The sequence below is a fragment of the Dipodomys spectabilis genome, unplaced genomic scaffold (assembly GCF_019054845.1).
Source record: "Dipodomys spectabilis isolate Male_0828 unplaced genomic scaffold, ASM1905484v1 ptg000230l, whole genome shotgun sequence".
NCBI classification, from domain to species: Eukaryota; Metazoa; Chordata; class Mammalia; order Rodentia; family Heteromyidae; genus Dipodomys; species Dipodomys spectabilis.
In genome coordinates, this window is record NW_024870907.1 from 2,944,189 (window position 1) to 2,961,102 (window position 16,914).

General features: G+C 58.6%; 1 protein-coding gene across 2 annotated transcripts in view; it reads right to left on the reverse strand.

Annotated features, from left to right (window-relative positions):
- Scube1 (signal peptide, CUB domain and EGF like domain containing 1) overlaps window positions 1–16,914 on the reverse strand; it is a 102,803-nt gene that overhangs the window by 37,257 nt on the left and 48,632 nt on the right. Inside the window, exons 5-7 of one of the 2 annotated variants that reach the window (XM_042697955.1) lie at window positions 7,944–8,069; window positions 3,956–4,072; window positions 1,513–1,602 (exon numbers count right to left, since the gene is read on the reverse strand). In XM_042697955.1, coding sequence (XP_042553889.1) covers window positions 1,513–1,602; window positions 3,956–4,072; window positions 7,944–8,069 — 333 coding nt within the window. The remainder of the gene's footprint in view (window positions 1–1,512; window positions 1,603–3,955; window positions 4,073–7,943; window positions 8,070–16,914) is intronic. The other variant, XM_042697956.1, reaches the window with a different exon arrangement.

Genomic DNA, 16,914 nt, shown 5'->3' on the forward strand with positions numbered 1-16,914 from the left:
GGGTTTCACAGAGGCCCCGCCCACCCGCTTCCCCGTGGGTTTCACAGAGGCCCCGCCCACCCACTTCCCAGAAGACTGTGGGCCTCTGCCTCCATCTTTCCCTTTCACTCTGAAACTAAAACTCCACTGACAAATGGCTTCGGGGGGCTGGAAGGGCCCTGCAAAGCCGTCTTGGCCGCTACGCAGCTGCGGCACAGGAGGAGCCCTGGGCTCCCTGTCTTCTCCCACACTGGGCCCTCATCTCAACCCTGTGCTGGGGAGCTGGTCCTGTGTCTCAGCTGGGGCTGGGTTGTGCCCTCTGCCGGTCCTGTCCCTCCTCCCATTCCAGGATGTAACCTGGAGGGCTCCAGACACTGCCTACGGCCCCCCTTCCCCCCAATCTCTAGGAAGTAGGCTGGTACTTCCTCTCAGAGCCAATGCTGGCAGTGTGAACCAGGAAGGCTGACCCCATTCTGACCCCCTGCAGTCTTGGCTGCTCTCTGTGTGGAGCCTGGCTTCCATGTTATGAGCCTTGACAGGCTGGACAGGTAACCCCCATACCCTGCATCTACTGATCTAACCTGGTAACTGCCATGCTCAGAGTTGAGGGAGGCCGGCCTGCCAGTTGGGGCCTCAAGTCCCGCAGCACCCTGCTTTACCACACGCCAAGACAACTGCCAAGTACCGGGGAACACTGGAGTGGTGGCTCCACACCAGGGCTTCAGAGCTAAGTGGCTTCTCCGTGATCTTTAAGCTCTGACCTCAGGACACTGGCTTGCACCCTGGGGACAGTCTAAGGGCCAGGGCCTCTGGGTGACTTTGGCAAGCCAATATAATGTCACCAAGCTGACGGTGACTGCCTGAGGTCAGTGCCCCAGAACTGTGGGGCAGACAGCAGCAGACAGAGGAGGGCTGGAAGTAATGAGGGGTGCAGACCCTCAGCCACCCTGCTACACTGTCGAGGGTGGACACGGTCCCCTCTTCCTCTTCCCACTGGCCCATATGCAGCTCAGCCTGCCACAGCCCCCACCCCGCCCCCCAAGCCCTGAGATCTTGGGGCCTTTCCCGTGAGAATAAGCACCAAGCTGCTCGGAGCCGTTTCTACCCTGCGGCCTGCTTGGCCACATCCTGCGGCGGCTTGGTGTGGCGTTGTGGCTCCCAGGGCTGCCCTAACCACGCACATGGTGTTTACTGTGGGTGCAGGAGGCTCCTGACACGCTCAGCCCATTCGACATGGGTGTTGGGGGTCTCTGCTACAAACACACAAAGAAACAAACGTGTTCGATGGACTACAAATTTCAAGGAAACAGTGAGCTCCCGTCTGTGGTGGAACCTCCTGCGCGCACACAACCCACACTTGGCTGAGCATTCATACAGTGCCCACGCCACACCCACGCAGCAAACACTAGCATCCCCTATGCACACACGTGTGCGCATTCACACACACACGCGCGCGCGTACACACACACACACACACACACACACACACACACACGGGCAAGGAGGACAAAGGAAGTGGAAGAAAAGTGTTACCCATGAGGAGCCGCCGTTTCACCCGCTTGTCCACATCAGCTACTGACGTGGCATTGAACTGCGAGCGCTCAATTGCAGCCTCATCCTTGTCTAGAACACAAGTAAGGGACAAACACGGAGCCAGTGGTTAATGAGAGCCCACTTCCCGCGGCCCAAGACAGTCAGCCTCTCGGCGTGGCGCACACACAGCTAACACGCATGCCAGGCCAGCACGTTGGGCGTCCCGGCCAAGGGCTAGTCCCAGGAACCTCCAGGTAGGTGCACCCGCTTGCTTGCTCGCTTGCTTGCTCGCTCGCTCGCTCGCTCGGGGCGGTGAGGAGGCCAGCAAGGGCGGGAGGCGGCGTGCAGACAAGGAGCGGTGGCCATGACACCCACACAGAGGGACACAGGCCCACGTGGACACACAGGGGAGGCCTCAGGTGGAGGCTGGAGAGGCAGACAGCACACCACAGGGAGACAAGCGGCTACAGACCCCACTGCACAGGCAGGCACAGGACAAGGCACAGCACAAGGAGACAGGGCTGGGGTCAGGTGATGGAGGAACCCGGGGCACCAGAGGCCCCGCACAAAGGGGCGTGAAAAGAGAGTGTCACTCATGCAAAATTAAACACACAGGGGAACACAGACACGCGCACAGACGGAACAATGGATCCCACCGGACGGACAGATGAGAGAGGCCAGGGGATGGATTGGGCAGCGCTGGTTGCCTGTTGTCTAGAGGACCAGAGAGGAGTCAGTGGTTTTAGGAGTGTGCAGGGAAAGAGATGGGGGCCCCTCCAGCCGGGGGGGGGGCGGGTCTGGCAGCCCAGCGGGCCGCTGTGCCAGGTCTCCCCTGGGGTGCAGGAAGGCTGGCTGGAGTTTCTTGTGCGGAGACACTGTTGCTGGCAGGGGAGGGGGAGGGGGGTGATCGATGACAGCAGATGAAAGATTTTTCATCCTGGCTGGGAGTGGAAGCCACAGTGGTGGGAGCAAAGGCAGGAAAATAGCTTCTAATGGGAAAGGAGGGAAAGGTCAGGAAGTTAGATCTAAGCAGGGCCGGTCACATGCAGCAGACATTAAATGAAATACTACTACTACAATGAGTGAGAAGACGCAGACGAGCGGTGTTAGCCGCAGGCTGGGGTGCTTCTGCCCAGCGGTGCACTGGTCCAGCAGCAGCAGCCAATCCCCCAAGATAGACAGGAGGGAGCCAGGTCACCCAGGAGGACCCACGCAGGACAGTGGAGGGACAGGCTGGAGGACAGGAGGTTCTAGATGGGATCAGGCTGCAATAGAGACACTGGTCTCAGACCTGGTTTGGCGTTTAATTACTTTAATTTTTTTTTCCTGATTGGTTGGTTTGGTTTTGGCTTTTGGCTCTGAAAATGGTTGATGTACATCAGTTATCAGACAAGACAGGCAATCAGGGACCATCACCAGAAAAGCAGGAGAAATGAGATATAAATGAAATTAAAAAAAAAAAAAAGGCTGTCTGAGAAGAGGCCACACCGAGGAAGGGAGACCCAGTGCAGACCGCCGCGTCGGGACGGCAGCTCTGCCGACCGAGGGGACGGCCCGGGGGCCCCTCCGCGCCCTGCACCCAGCTCTGAGACGCAGGGGAACACTCACAGGGGGTGAGTGTCACAGCGGCTCTGGGCCTCACCGGCTTCTGCGTGCTCAGCCCTCCTGCCCCCCCCCGCCCCGCTTCACCTCCCCAGTTGACAGTAAGAAGTGGGGTCTTTACAGAAAAGAGCAACCTCATGTGGTCCAAAGTGGCAGAGGGTGGAAGCAGCAGCCTGCCGCCGGGGCCAGCTCTGAAAGTCCTCTTTTTCTCAGTTAAAAAGTAAAATCTGTTATTTTTTTAGTTGGAGGAAAAAAAAAACCCACTACTAATGATAATGGCATGAAATAATAAGCAAAAATTCAACTTCTCCTTGGGAGCATGGGCCCGGAAGAGGGAGGGGGCTGAGGCTCAAGCGGGGACTCGGCGAGGTAGGGAGGGGGCAGGGTGGAGTCCCTTGAGAGCCAGGTGGGTCTGGCATGAAATCAAGTCAAAAGCACCCACACCCCGCATGAGATGCACCCCCTGCCCCCTGCACAGAGGAAAGCTCTGGAACTCCAGACTGAAGTGAGCAGCACACACAATTAAGGATAGTCACACAGAAATACCTGTGCTCCAGGCACTGCTGCTGCCCCTCCGAGATACAGGGACACCCCCCCCCCCCCACCACAGCAGCCTGCGTGGACGAGAATGCCAGACAGACACCCCACTAGGAAGGTCTGAGTCAGGTGCTCCTGGACACATGGCCCCAAAGGGCCGCAGGACCCAGGATGAACTCTCCACAAAAGCCACCTGCCCATCACCACTGGGTGGCTTCTGTTTCCCTTCCGCTTCCTCTAGAACATGGGGACACAGGGCACCCATGGGGACGGTGAAAGGTGGTAGACAGCGGCACCGACTTACCAATGCACGTCCGACCGTCGGCATGGAGGGCGTACTTCTGGTGGCAGCCGCACACGGGACCCGTGTCTGTGTCTTCACAGCTGTGCTGGCAGCCTCCGTTCCCATAGTTACAGGTTACTAGTTAGGTCCGAGGCACACAGCGTGTGTATAAACAGAATAACAACAGAGAGGGTTAGTGTGCCAGCACCGGTTGTTTCTTTGGGGGCTGGAGGAGGAAGGCAGGGGTCTGAGGTAGCCAGCGAATGGCTTGCCGAGGCTTCTCAACAGTAGACACACTTCCTGCCCTCCATCCCCCCAGAGTCTGATGGAATCCCTTATCCCTAGAGGCCGCGAATGGGCTCAGGGACCCCTGCCTTTCCACAGAGCCTCACGCAGCTGACTCCCCTGGATGGTGGAGAACAGTTTTGCCCTTCTCACCTTGCAAGACACTACACTACTGTCTGTCTCAATAGGCAAATGTCTGCTGACACCAGGTATGGAGTTCTGGACAAGTTACGGGAGATTGGCGACCATGGCCAAGGGATCACTTAGTTCCCGCAGAGTTCTGTCCTCCGCCTGCGTCTCAGGGCACGTGGAGGGCTGTCTATGGCTGTTCATCCTCCGTGGGCCCCAGGGACGGGCCATCTTAAGACTGATCCTCTCCCCAGAGCTGAGGGTGTTCAGACAGACAAGTTAATGTGCAGTGCACTGCTTGCAAAAGGCCTTTGGTGTCGCCCCGTGCCCAGACGATCTGGTGCCCTTCGGCCCAGAACCACCCAGCTCAGATGTTCCATACTGACAGAAGTCCAGGCCTGCTGAAGGAAGTGGAGCTTTAGCCAGTGCCCAGTGGGAAACGTATTTAAAGGAAGCTTCGTTATCACTTCGCAGGGTGACAGAAACGGCTACAGGAGAAGCAGGAGATGCAGGAGCTCTCTGGGAGGGGCCTTGGGAACCCCTGATTTTTGACATCTGCCACCTGGGAGGAAGCCTGCTGCCTGGGAAGCCTTGGCTGTGTGTTTCCTCCTGTTCCTGATCATGACAACCCAATATGCAAAAGCATCAGACCAACCCTGATCAGAGGGCCCCCAAATACCCAACTCCCGGGGTTTGGATGAATCACATCCTACTGGGCTGACCCACAGGCATGGCTGATGAACGGCAGAGGGAAGCTGTGGGTGGCCACTCCCTGGGAAGGGCTCTGAATGTTCCAGAATGACTCCTGCAGCGCAAGTGTCATGAGCTCTGCCTTTCACAAGAGCCCCATGGGCTCTCCTGGCCTTGGAGTGGGTGGCCCCTAGGTCTCAGATACATGCAGTTTCCACAAAAGTGGATCCGAGAAAGATGTTGCTTGTCAGGGACAGGGATCTCTGGGGTCCCGGGGGCTTTCCTGGGCAGCCTTAAGACTCAGCTTCCAGCACCAAGTTCAGGGCCCTCCTTCCACATGAGTCCGGAGCCTGAACAGTGGCCCCAGCTCAGGGCCCGTCCCTCCTCTGCAGGAGTGACCCTCTCTCTCTCAGCCCTGGGTGTGTGTGGGTACTTCTGATCTGGCTTCTCTCTGAGACAGTTTCTGTCTTTGGTAGGAAGAGATCTTGGGAAGCCAAGGGTTCAGGAGCCACAGGCCTGCAGAGGTGTGTGTGTGTGTGTGTGTGTGTGTGTGTGTGTGTGTGTGTGTGTGTGTGTGTGTGTGTGTGTGTGTGTGTGTGTGTGTGTGTGTCCCAGGCAGAGCCCGCCCTGAGCTGGGTACCACGTGCTATTCTGGGCCTGGGCGTCCCCTTCAGGGTGGGCACAGGTGCAGCAGTGTGAGGCCCTGGAGAAACAGCGTGACATGACCAGGGCAGACCCTTCCACACAGGAGTGTGAACATCTCAGACCCCCAGAGGTTGAGCCTCCAGCTTACACCCCCAGCTCCGGAAAGACCTGCAAGGATGGAGCTCTAGCCTTGCCTCTGGAGTGGCTCCTTGGCTCTGAAGGGCTAGGGGAGTCTGGTGCAGAGCCTCGCCCGCCCGCTCCCTGCCTGGTCTGTCCCAGGCTGCCTCAGCCTGAGCTCAACTCAAGAGCCAGCAGCTCCTAGCCCTCAGGTCACCTCACAGGCTTCGGTGAAGGCCCCCAAGCTGCCTTCATAAACCACACAGGAGGAGCCAGAGCCGGGTGGGCTGGGCAGCCTCTGCCCGTGGAGCCACAGTGCGGTCACCCACTCCTCAGGCCTGGAAATCACATCGAGCATGCCGCACCCTGGCAATCAGAGTGAATCCTGTGAATCCCTGAACCAGCAAATGTTCCTAGATCTGAAGATGGAAGTCTTAGCTGCTCACAGCCTCTGTCCCATCCCTGATGCCCCCGAACAGCTCTTCAGGAGAGGGTCGCTGGGAAAACTGTTCCCTTCGTGGTACCTGTCCCAGTCGGGACGTCTGTCCTCTCTCCTGAGCCCAGTTCAGGATCAAGCGGCTCAGTGTCATCCCTCCCTCCCTCCCTCCCTCCTTTCCCTTCTTCCCTTCCTTTCCTTTCCCCTCGCACTCATTCTCTCCCTTCCTTTCATTCTTGCGTCCTTTTCTTTTTTTGTAGTACCTGTAGTATTTGAATTCAGAGCCTTGCGATAGGCAGGCACTCTACCACTTGACCCATGCTCCGGTTATGTTTGTGATAGGATCTCACTTTTTGCCTAGGCCAGCCTGGCTGTGATCCCCCTCCCCCCCATGTTCCCACATTTGTGCTTCCCACCATAGCTGGGATGACAGGAGTATGCCACCACACTCAGTGCTTTACTGGTTGAGATGAAGGAGTCTTACACCCTTTTTGTTCAGCTGGCTTCGAAATGAGATCCTTCTGATCTCAGCCTGTCAAGTCGCTAGGATGACAGGTACGCACCACCACTCCTGGCTTTACCCTTCCAATGAAGGGCCTGCTGGCCTGCTTGCTGTGTGTGCTCTTGCCCTGGGTTTTCTCATGGGGACAGCTAGGTCACCCTGCAGGAGGCCTGACAGAGCAGGAGCTAGGTCTTCTGCTTTGATGGTGGCTGGAGGCGGAGCCAGGCTGGACGCCCAGTCTGGCCCTGTTGGTTTTGCTTTGATGATGCACCTATGCTCGCTCTTGCTGGCCCACGGAAAAGAGCCAGGAGTAAACGGGGAGGGTAGAAGGAAGGCCCTCCACCTTGGGGAACAAATTGATCACACCGAGGGCTAGAGCTGGAGTTAATGGAGGCAGAGAGTGTGAGGCCCGTGTGGGTGGGTGCCCAGGCCCGTAGACTTTCAAACAAGCCTGGGTTGGGAAAAGTGTAGCAAGGCCCTCCCTCCATGCCCAGAGACCTGGTGACCGTGTGGCAGGGTCGGGATGGCGGGCCAGCGGGGCCCTGCCCTCCCGACAGGATGAGGGAGGAGCAGAGGTCACGTCTGCCCTGCAGGCAGCCCGTCTCTCTCCACAGGAGAGAGCTTCTCTAGGGAGCATCAGACCAGGCTCCTTGGTCCTATTTTTTTTCTGCATCATATGGAAAGTGTTCGCGGCAGACCCAGGGCAAGCCTGCCGTCCCCTGGAACGTGTGGGCCTGTGTGTCCCTTCTCCCCTGAGGACTTCACATGCCACAGCTTCCCCAGGCAGCTGTGCGCCATGTTCAGAGCTTGGGGTGTCCAGCCTGTCCTCCATTTCCTGGTTCAGCTCCTGCCCCATATTAGGAGGCTGGGGTTGCATCAGGCCCCGGGGAGGCCTCCAGTGGGGTCTGAAATGGCTCCTCTGGCCAGGGGTTTCCTGAGGCTCACTGTTCTCAGCCCCCTGAGTGTGTGTGTGTGTGGGGGGGGGCACTGGTTCTGATCCTTGATCCTGGAAACAGGACCAGCCACCGCCCAGGATGGGACTGCCCTCCTTTGCTTCTTTCCCATTACTGAGGGCTTCCAGGTGAACCAGGGGTCTGTGTCTGCCTCAAGCCCCCATCCCCCAGCCTGGCCCAGGTCCCCCCATCCACACAGCAATGGTGGGAGGCGCATGGGAGTGTCTGGCCCATGCACCTCCATCTACCTACGTGTGCAGTCCTTCTGGTTTGGGGCAAGGTCAAAGCCGGGCCTACAGTCGCAGGCCACTCCACCTTTGGGCGTCTCACGGCAGATGTGGGCACAGCCATGATCTTTGTTCATGCAGTTCATCCCCTCTGGGAAGAGAGACAGACAGGAGGAGGTCAGAGCGCGTTGGGCTGTGAAGGGCTAGCTGGTGAGCCAGCACCATGGTAAACCACTCAGGTGGTGCACACCCCCTCCTTCCCCCACAACGTGCTCCTGCGTGCAGATCCAGGCCACTGGGGAACAGGTCTGCGCCCCCTCCCCGCCATGAGCTGCGCCAGACATGACAGGGGCCCACAGAGGCCAGGTGCCTGCCTGGGGCAGGGTTACCGCCCAGGTCTGTGGAGCTGCCCTCAGCCAGGGTCACCTGGCCCTGTCTTCATCCATCACCAAGGCTCCAGGGCACTTCCCTCCTCCACCGCCCAGCCAGTGGCCCAGACCTCCTTCCGGTGACCCTGTTGATGTTTATCTTCCTGGTGATTTGTGAGGAGTTTCCAGAATTTATGAGGTCAAGGGTCAAGTGAGAGGTGGTAGGTCATGAGTCCATCAAGAGGCCACAAGCAGATGAAAGGGAAGAGCCGCTGTCTGCCACAGCAGCTCTGGAACCCCTCAGGAGAGGGTAGATCACCCCTGGAGAGGGCAGGGAACCTGTGGGTGGTGAGCACACACATGGGGGGGGCTCACGGGATCCCCCGCACCCCAGCATCGCCTTCCTGGGACGCCCTCTCTGGCTTCCTGTAAATGAACTCATGGTCTGTCTCAGTTCCGCCCAGCCCCTGGCATCTCCTGAGCTGTGTTAATGTCCCCAGGCCGGCCCAGATCGATGCAGTAAGCAGATCTGTGCTTCCTTCCCCCGTTGGCTAGAGCCCGCAGGCTCTGTGTAGCTCAGCCTTGCGAGAACTGAAGACTGGAGATTGAGTTTCCATTTCCAGTCCCACACCTCACCATTTCTGAGAAGCCCTGCTAACCAGCATTACCCATCAGCTTGTTCCAGACGGGCCCTGGGACCCCGGGCCTTGGACTACAGAGCACCAGGTTTAACAATCACCCCATCTTTACCCTTGTTGTGGACTTGCTGTCTAGTGATCTTTCCTTTAAGCATCTAGACTTTAACTGTGAGCCAAGAGGTCACCTGGGGTTTTTGTGGGCAGAGGATAATTTGGGGGTAATCAAGACCATCAACGTCTATGTGACACTCAGCAGCCATGTGGCGCAGCCGGGAAGGGTGAGCCCAGAGCTGGTCTGCCATCAGCTGGTCCTGAAGGTGCCTAGCCCTGTCCTCTTAGCACCAAGGGGAGAGAAGGACCCCCACTTCCCCGCCCTCCTTCCACCCAAGGTGGTGCTGAGGGCCTGGGCCCAGCCTCTTCACTCAGGCTCTCAGCCCTTGTGTCCTCTGCTCATGAGTTCTAATCCAGGCTCCCCTGGCCCCTTCATCTGCCTCCCGGCTGTCTCGCACAGAGGGCAGGTATGGTACTGGAGGTGGGCAGGGCCAGCTATGGGGCGTCTCTGATCATTTTCAAGCTCTGATGTATTCAGTTATAGCTACTGACATCTGTTGTACTAGAAAGTAATTTAACAATTAAAAATGTATTACAGCTAGGAGCCCGTGGCTCACACCTGTCATCCTAGCTGCTCAGGAGGCTGAGATCTAAGGATCACGGTTCAAAGCCAGCCCAGGCAGGAAAGTCCGTGCGACTCTTATCTCCAGTGAACCACTAGAAAACCGGAAGTGGCATTGTACTTCAAGTGGTAGAGCGCTTGCCTTGAGCTGAGGGAGACAGCGCCCAGGCCCAGAGTTCAACACAACCGACAACAACAACAACAAAAAGTATTATATGTGAACATAAATATAAATATGTATATATATTATTTTGAACCAGAAATGATTTTCTAGACCAAGAAGAAGGAATGCCTGCTGGGAGCCAGGCTGGGTAGGCCTGGGCCTGTGAGCCAAGAGCTGAGCTTTATCTTCATTGTGTAGGAGAGACCTGGGCTTTGCTTTATATTGCAAGTTCCCAGCACAGGGCCAGGCACAGGGTGGGGGCTCAGCAAACGGCAGCTGAGGGAAAGAAAAGAGGAATCAGTGGAGAAAACAGTCAGAAAAGAGGGGAGGGAAGGGAAGGAAAGAGGGAATATAGTCAATCCTACAAGCGGTGCTGTCTGTACTTTCAGGAGCATGGTAGGAAGTTTGGAAGCCTCCCCATGGCTTCCTGGCCCTGTGTAGTACTGCGATGTCTGGTGTGGACAATTCATGACACACTTGTTGAAGGCTCTGAGAAATCACGTATTACACACACATGGTGGACGAGCTGCTCCCTCCACCAATCAAAGACTCCAAGAGTCCCTAGAGCATCTGAGCATCTCATCCGCCTTGGGGTTCAGACCTCCAGGAGGTCCTGGGGCCCTTGTAGCTACCTCAGAAATCCCACCTTCTAGAAAGGACAAGCTGACTTCCTGCTCTTAGCAACCTGCCCCCCGGGCAGCCCCACTCTGCCCCCAGGCTCAGAGGAAGCCCCACTGGTGCCCGCTGGGTCCTCGAACCCCCACTGCTTTAGCTGTGAGGAGAGCGAGGTGCTAGGTGCCAATCACCTCTGTCCTGGAGTGGCCTGGGCTCCAGACTGGAGCTGTTCCACCTGTCCTAGGGCTCCAGCCCCGTCTCAACGTGTGTGAGCAGTGATGAGCCTGCTCATGTCCAGCTCCCGGCTCCCTGTTCGGACAGTCCACGTCTTCCTCACTCGGGAGGATGTGGTGAGCCATGAATGCCGAGAAAGCCCACCTGTCTTCCTTCCCGGAGGGGCATCGAGATGGCACAGTTGTTCCCCGACAAGTCCCGCTCTCCAGTCTGGTGCCGGCCAGGCTGGGCAGCCTGCCCGGTGGAATCTAATCCCATCCGATCGCTGCAAATCCACTTACGTTCTGCACACTGGACCTGAGCGTCTCCTCAGGGCCGGGCTGAGCACAGGAGTTGGCACTGGCCGCTGTAACCACCAGCTCTGCCACGTGCTGTGTGACTGGGGCAGCTCATGTTACTTCTGAGCCCTGCGTCCACCTGGGTACAAGTGGATGGCCTCAGTCTGCCTCTGCATGGCACAGCCACACACAGCCTCTTCCCGGGGAGGGGGAAGGAGAAAACAGGGCAGGGTGGGACTTCACCCCAGTAGGAGGAGGCACAGAGGGGTGGGAGTGCCCTTTGAGGGTGTCCTAGAGAGGCAGGGGGCTAGAGACTGACCAGTCATGTCACGTGACCCCAGGGGAGCAGGTGGGAGGACAGGCTTGAGTGCCGGTGGCTGGGTTGGACTTCCTGTCAGAGCCTCTTCCCCTTCCTCTTCCCTGGATGGTGCTGTGTGGGCCCGGCCTGACTGCACTCCTATCTACGCTAACCACACGCCGGAGGAGCGGCACAGTCAAGCCCGGCTGCCAGCCAGGCTGGCCTGGCCTGGGCCCTGCGCTCTCCCCAGGCTGTCTCCCTCCACAGCCCTGGCCCAGGCCCCATCTCCTCTTGGGGACAGGCCCTGTAGCTCACTTCTGTTTCCTCAAATGACCCCCTTCATTGTACTTCCTCTGCCCACCGGTGGGCCCAGTCCCCCTCGCACGGTGGCCAGCAGGACAGCCGGGTGTGCCTCCTTAGGGCTGTTGCTATGACAACTTCACCGATATGTCACATTCCAAGTCCCTCACACGCAGAAAGGGACAGGAAGGGATGCGGGCCAGGAAGACAGAACATGAGCAGAGAACAGGTGTTCTGCTCCCTCCCTCCCCTCTTTTTCCTCCTCAATGAAATACTAGAAAGCTGGGTAAAAGGCTCAAGCTTTAGCTACTCACTCAAGAGGCTGAGATCTGAGGATCACGGCTCGAAGCCAGCTGGGGCAGGAAAGTCCATGAGACTCTTATGTCCAATGAACCACCAGGAAATCAGAAGTGGAGCTGTGACTCAAAGTGGCAGAACACTCGTCTTGAGCAAAAATGAGTCTGGAGGCAGCGCCCTGGGTTTGAGCCTGTGGAGCAGGATGAGGTTCTACCTTGGGTAGCTCAGACCCTGCCGGCTATGCAAGCTGGGACGGGAAAAGCATGCGCAGCTCATGTGGGCTTAGAGAAGGATGGATGAAAATGCCAGAAAGGCCTTGCTAGGGGAGACGCGCACAGGGGCAGCTGCAGGGGCTGGGCTGGGCGTGGGGAGAGGGCAGGGTAGCTGAGCCCATCTCCAGTACCAGCTTCTCCAGGGTTCCTGGGCTTTGACTCCGTCTCATTGCAATCGGGGTGATGCAGTGGGGCTCCCCAGAACCCGAGGCCTGTGCCATGCCCCAGGCCTGGCCCAGAGCCAGGTCCCCACACCCCTTCCCTTGCAGGTGAGCAGGTTAGTCTCCCCGACCCACCTGCTTCCTGGGGAGCCGTCAGTGTGCCTGGAATAGAGCCACCAGAAAACCGGAAGTGGCGCTGTGGCTCAAGAGGTAGAGCACTTGCCTTGAGCTGAAGAGCTGAGGGACAGCGCCCAGGCCCAGAGTTCAGGCCCCGTGACGGACAAAAATGTTGTTCTTGTTCTCTTGCCTCCTGCTGCCATGAGGCTGAATTACGAACAGGGCTGAGTGAGTGACAGCCACTGGCACACAGGTGGTATCTAACAAAGGCTGGCCTGCATCCCAGGCCTGGAGCCCCGTGGTCTCCGGGATGGAGGCCTGTGGTCCCTAGAGCCTGTCCCACCTGCCTTCATGCCCTGCTCCCCTCCCCTCCCCTCCCCTCCCCTCCTCTCCCCTCCCCTCCCCAGCTTCCCAGGTTGGTCACTAGGTGTCACCACAATTGCGTGCAAGCCTCTGAGGAACAGGCCACTCCAGAGAAGGCAAGGGAGGTGGACACACCTCCTGAACTTCCTGCCTGCCCAGGAGCCAGTTAGCCCACAACTGCCCAGTGTGTCCAGTTAGGTCTGGACTTCAGATAAACAGCAGACCCTTTCCATATGTATGTCCCAAGTGCTGTAGGAGCCATGCACGGAACAGTGCTGTTTATCAGAAAGCCCAGCTTAAACGAAGGCACGGGGGACGGGCTGTCCAGGGCCGCCCTCAGCCCGCCCTAGACAGCTCCCCTGACTCTGGGTCCTGCTCTGCCCTGCCCCGGGAGCAAGTCTGCATCTCCTTCCAGACAGGTGACAGCCCTGGAGTCTGGGAGGAGATTCTCTCCGGACGTGAGGGTTCCCAGTGCCCACACACCATCATCCCCCAGTGCCACAGAAAACATGAGCTGTGCCACTCAGAACCACAGCCGCAGCCTGCCACCCATGCGCCACTCAGAGCCACAGCCGCAGCTTGCCACCCATGCCACAAGACACCTGTGGTCTCCTGAGCCCTTCCAAACACGGAAGACCTTTCTCTCTCCCAAGAACTTACATCAATGACCCCCAACTCCCTTCGCAAACGCAGGCCAAGCCTTGTCCGGCCCTGCACAGTAGATCCCTGTGTGCACGCTGCTGTCATTTGCTGGGGACAGGAGTCTGGGAAGGTGGGGAGGCGGAGAAAGCTGCTTGCTATCCTAGGGTCAGGAGCTCGAGGAAGGCCAGGTGGGAGAGGCTGAGGGCAGACAGAGCCTGGCAGACTGGCTAGCTATGGCCCAGGCTGCAGGTCCAGGCCACTCTAGCTGAATCTCAGACTCTGGGAAATGAAGAGCGGGTGCCCCTTGCAGCCCCACGCCCCGGAAGCACTCTGTCGCAAGCTGCCCCCAGCTCTGACATCAGCTTCTGCAGGAGGGGAGCCTCCCCTCTGCTTAGCAGGTTTTCTCACAGGGCCCTGCGTTCTATGAGAGACACAGCAGCTCCCACCTTGCTCTGGTGTTGAGGAGTCATCCAAATTCAGAGGCCGGAGCTATTCTAAACCTGAGTTCAATTCAAAAGGAGGAGGCCTCACGAGGGTCAGCTAGCTGGACACAGGCGGTGAGAGGGAGCTGGACGTGGAAGGATGAGTAAAAGTAGGGAGCAGTGCTCAAGGCGTGGGAACCAGCACCTACCAAGGTTCATTTGAGGGTACTGCAGGCAGCTGGGGAGGAGCAGGGCTGCGGGGAGGTGTATGTGTGTGTGTGTGTGTGTGTGTGTGTGTGTGTGCGTGTGCGCGTGTGTGTGTGTGCAGCACAGGAAGGGGCGGTCGAGGGCAGGGCCCTAGTGTGGACACGTGCATGCGGCCTTGAAGAGCAGGTGTGGGCTGGAAAGAGAGCGTGCTTGGATTTGAGCAGGTGGCAGAGCACTACGCCGGCTCGCTCTGCCCAGGAGTCAGCTGCTCTAGGGTCAGGGCTAGAGCTGCAAACGTGGCCACGGACAGTCAGCAGGACTAAAGATGGTGAGGAGAGGGCTGGAGCCAAGCAGGAGCTGGGCTGGGGCTGAGAAGGAACCCAAGAAAACAGGAAGAGTTGTGTGAGGTGACCCCCGGTTCTCCGGACTGGAGGCTGGGACTCTGCCTGGCCAGCCTTGACTGAGGATGGGGCTGTGGTGGGTGCCTGGCCTAGCGGTGGACACCTCCTGTCCTGCCAGGTCAGATGAGGCCTCCGCGGCCAGCCCCGGGAGGTTGGGCAGGACCGGACCTCAGGTGACCCAGACGACTGTTTGGGCCCAGCCAGCGTGCTGGTGGCCACAGGCAGGCCTCCGCTTCCCCTAGAACAGGCACATGGGCCAGCTTCTGCCTGCCTAGAGAAGAACTTTCCAGTCAACATCTCCTGACACCTGCTCCCCCCCACAGCCTCGGCTGTACCCTGGAGGCAAGAAGGGGTGGAGGAGCGGGGTCACCCCAGAGCCGACGCTTACATGAGGAAGAAGGTCCTGGAGCAGAGACAGGGGGGCAGTGCTGGGAGGTGGTGTGGGGGTGCAGGAGACAGAAGGGCTCCAGTGGGGAAATCAGGAGGGGTGCCTAGAGAAGGGCTGTCTAGGTGGAAGGTTCTGGAGTGAGCACTGGCCAGGGCAGACAGGGTGTCCCAGAGGGCACAGTGTGAATGGGATTCTGACCCAGAGTTTGCTGGGACTGGACAGGGAAGACTGGGACACTTGGAGGGACAGGTGGGGACTATCACAGCCCAGGACTGAGTGGAAGAGAGGCCCTGCAGGGCTGGGCAGTGGTGGCTGCACTCACTCAGCCCGAGGCCAGCAGTGCTGCCCAGGCCAAGGGTAGCATGGGAAGGTGGGGCCCACTGGGCCCCAGGGGGTCTGGGCCCACTCCTGCCTGGTTACCGTGCTGTGCATTCCTGGTCTGTGCCCTTAGGAAGCAATCAGACCTGGGTTCGAAGCTCGCCTCTGCTACTTTCTGTAGACAGAAATCTCTGCCTCTCAGCCTCTGTTTTTCTTCTCTTTCAGCCTCCAAATGAGGTAAGAGCTACACCACACAGATTAGACTCTGGATACGATGGCTCCCGTGTGCCCAAGTCCAGGCACCATTCCAACTGGGCCCAGCAGAGCTCGCCCCATGGGTGTGTGACATGTGTGAGGCTTTGGGCACAGTCCTACTGACCTAGGGCCGGGCGCTAAGGGACCCAAGGGAGTAGTCCACCATGGTTCCAAGCCTGCCAAGGCTCATTTGCATCCTCTCTACCAATTCTGTAAAGAAGGATTGATTTGTGCACCATTTTACATTGTGCTCCAGGGACAGGAAGAGATTCAGGGGTCGGGGCTGCTGTCTCTTCAGAGCTAAAGCCACGTTTCTACTCTACTCTCCGAGCCCGAGGAGGCGACGTGCCCGTGACCTGGAGGAAATTCGGCTGCTAACACGGGGAAGTCAGCCGTGGGATGCCGCTGGCGCCGGTTGGAGGCCAGGCCAGAAGTGCGTGAAGCTGGCTTACCAGCAAAAGGAGTTGTTTATGGGGTGGGAGGCTCATAAAAAATAATAGGCAGGATTTATTGTCCCTGCCTTGAGGGCCGTTCCGGACCGCACAGGGCCAGGCCCAGCCTGCTCCAGTAGCACCATAAATCTCCCCGCTAAGTGCCAGAGCCGGCCTTGGGCTGTGCCGGGCCGGGAGTGAGGGACCTGTCTGGGACCACATGGTGCTCCTGGAGCCCAGGCCTAGCCTCGCCCCCCCCCCGGAGGCCAGAGTCTTGCCGACAGGGTGACTCATGAGGTACCGAAGGTCTCTGGGCTGCTTACCAGGGTCTGGAAGGGGATGGAACAGAAGAAAGAGCTAGCTTTGTTGTCAGAAACATGAAAGGCCTGCTCTGGAAGTATCACCTTGGGCCCTGGCGGTGGAGGCCATCTTCCCTCCTTGAGGGGAATGGGGTGCATCGCAGGGGTGTGGGTAGAAAGCAGGGCAGGCTGCGGTGGTGGGGCTCGGCCTGGCAGAGATGGAGAGGGAGGCGTGTCCTCCCATCCTGCAGCCAAGGTTGGGAGAGGCAGAGCAGGAAGACAAAGTAAGGAGAGGGCAGAGGGAGGCGAGGGCAAGGGTCAGCATTCTAGCTGGCCCTACACACTGGACCTCGTCCTGACTTAGACCCACAGAACCTGACCTCAGCCAGAGGGCATATCCCACAGGCAGGGTGGCCTTGGCCTTCTGTACCACTCTGGTATCAAGGTAGACATCCTGCAGGACTGACACCCAAGCCCTTGGGAGCCCAGTGCTGGGGGGCAGGCAGTGCATGGTCAGTATGCACTGCAGCGTGAGCCAGTCCCCTCCACACTCCGCTGAAACAGGACCCCCAGGCAGCAGAAGAAAGAGGGGGGCTCGGCCCTCAGCACCTTTAAAAGAGGGCAGAAGGGGCAGCATGAAGCGGAGCGCAGTCCTTGCTCCAGCCCCGGCTGGCCGCCTCCTCCTTCGTGGACTTGGCGGCCTCTAGTGCCGTGGGAAATACAGCTCTGCTTTTTTGCTCATTTTGTCTTAATGGCAGGAAGGGACAAAGACAGCATGAAGTCTTTTCTCCCTGACTGACAGACAGACAGACAGACAGACAGACAGCGAGCTCTCTGTCAGCTCCCAGAGTCCTCA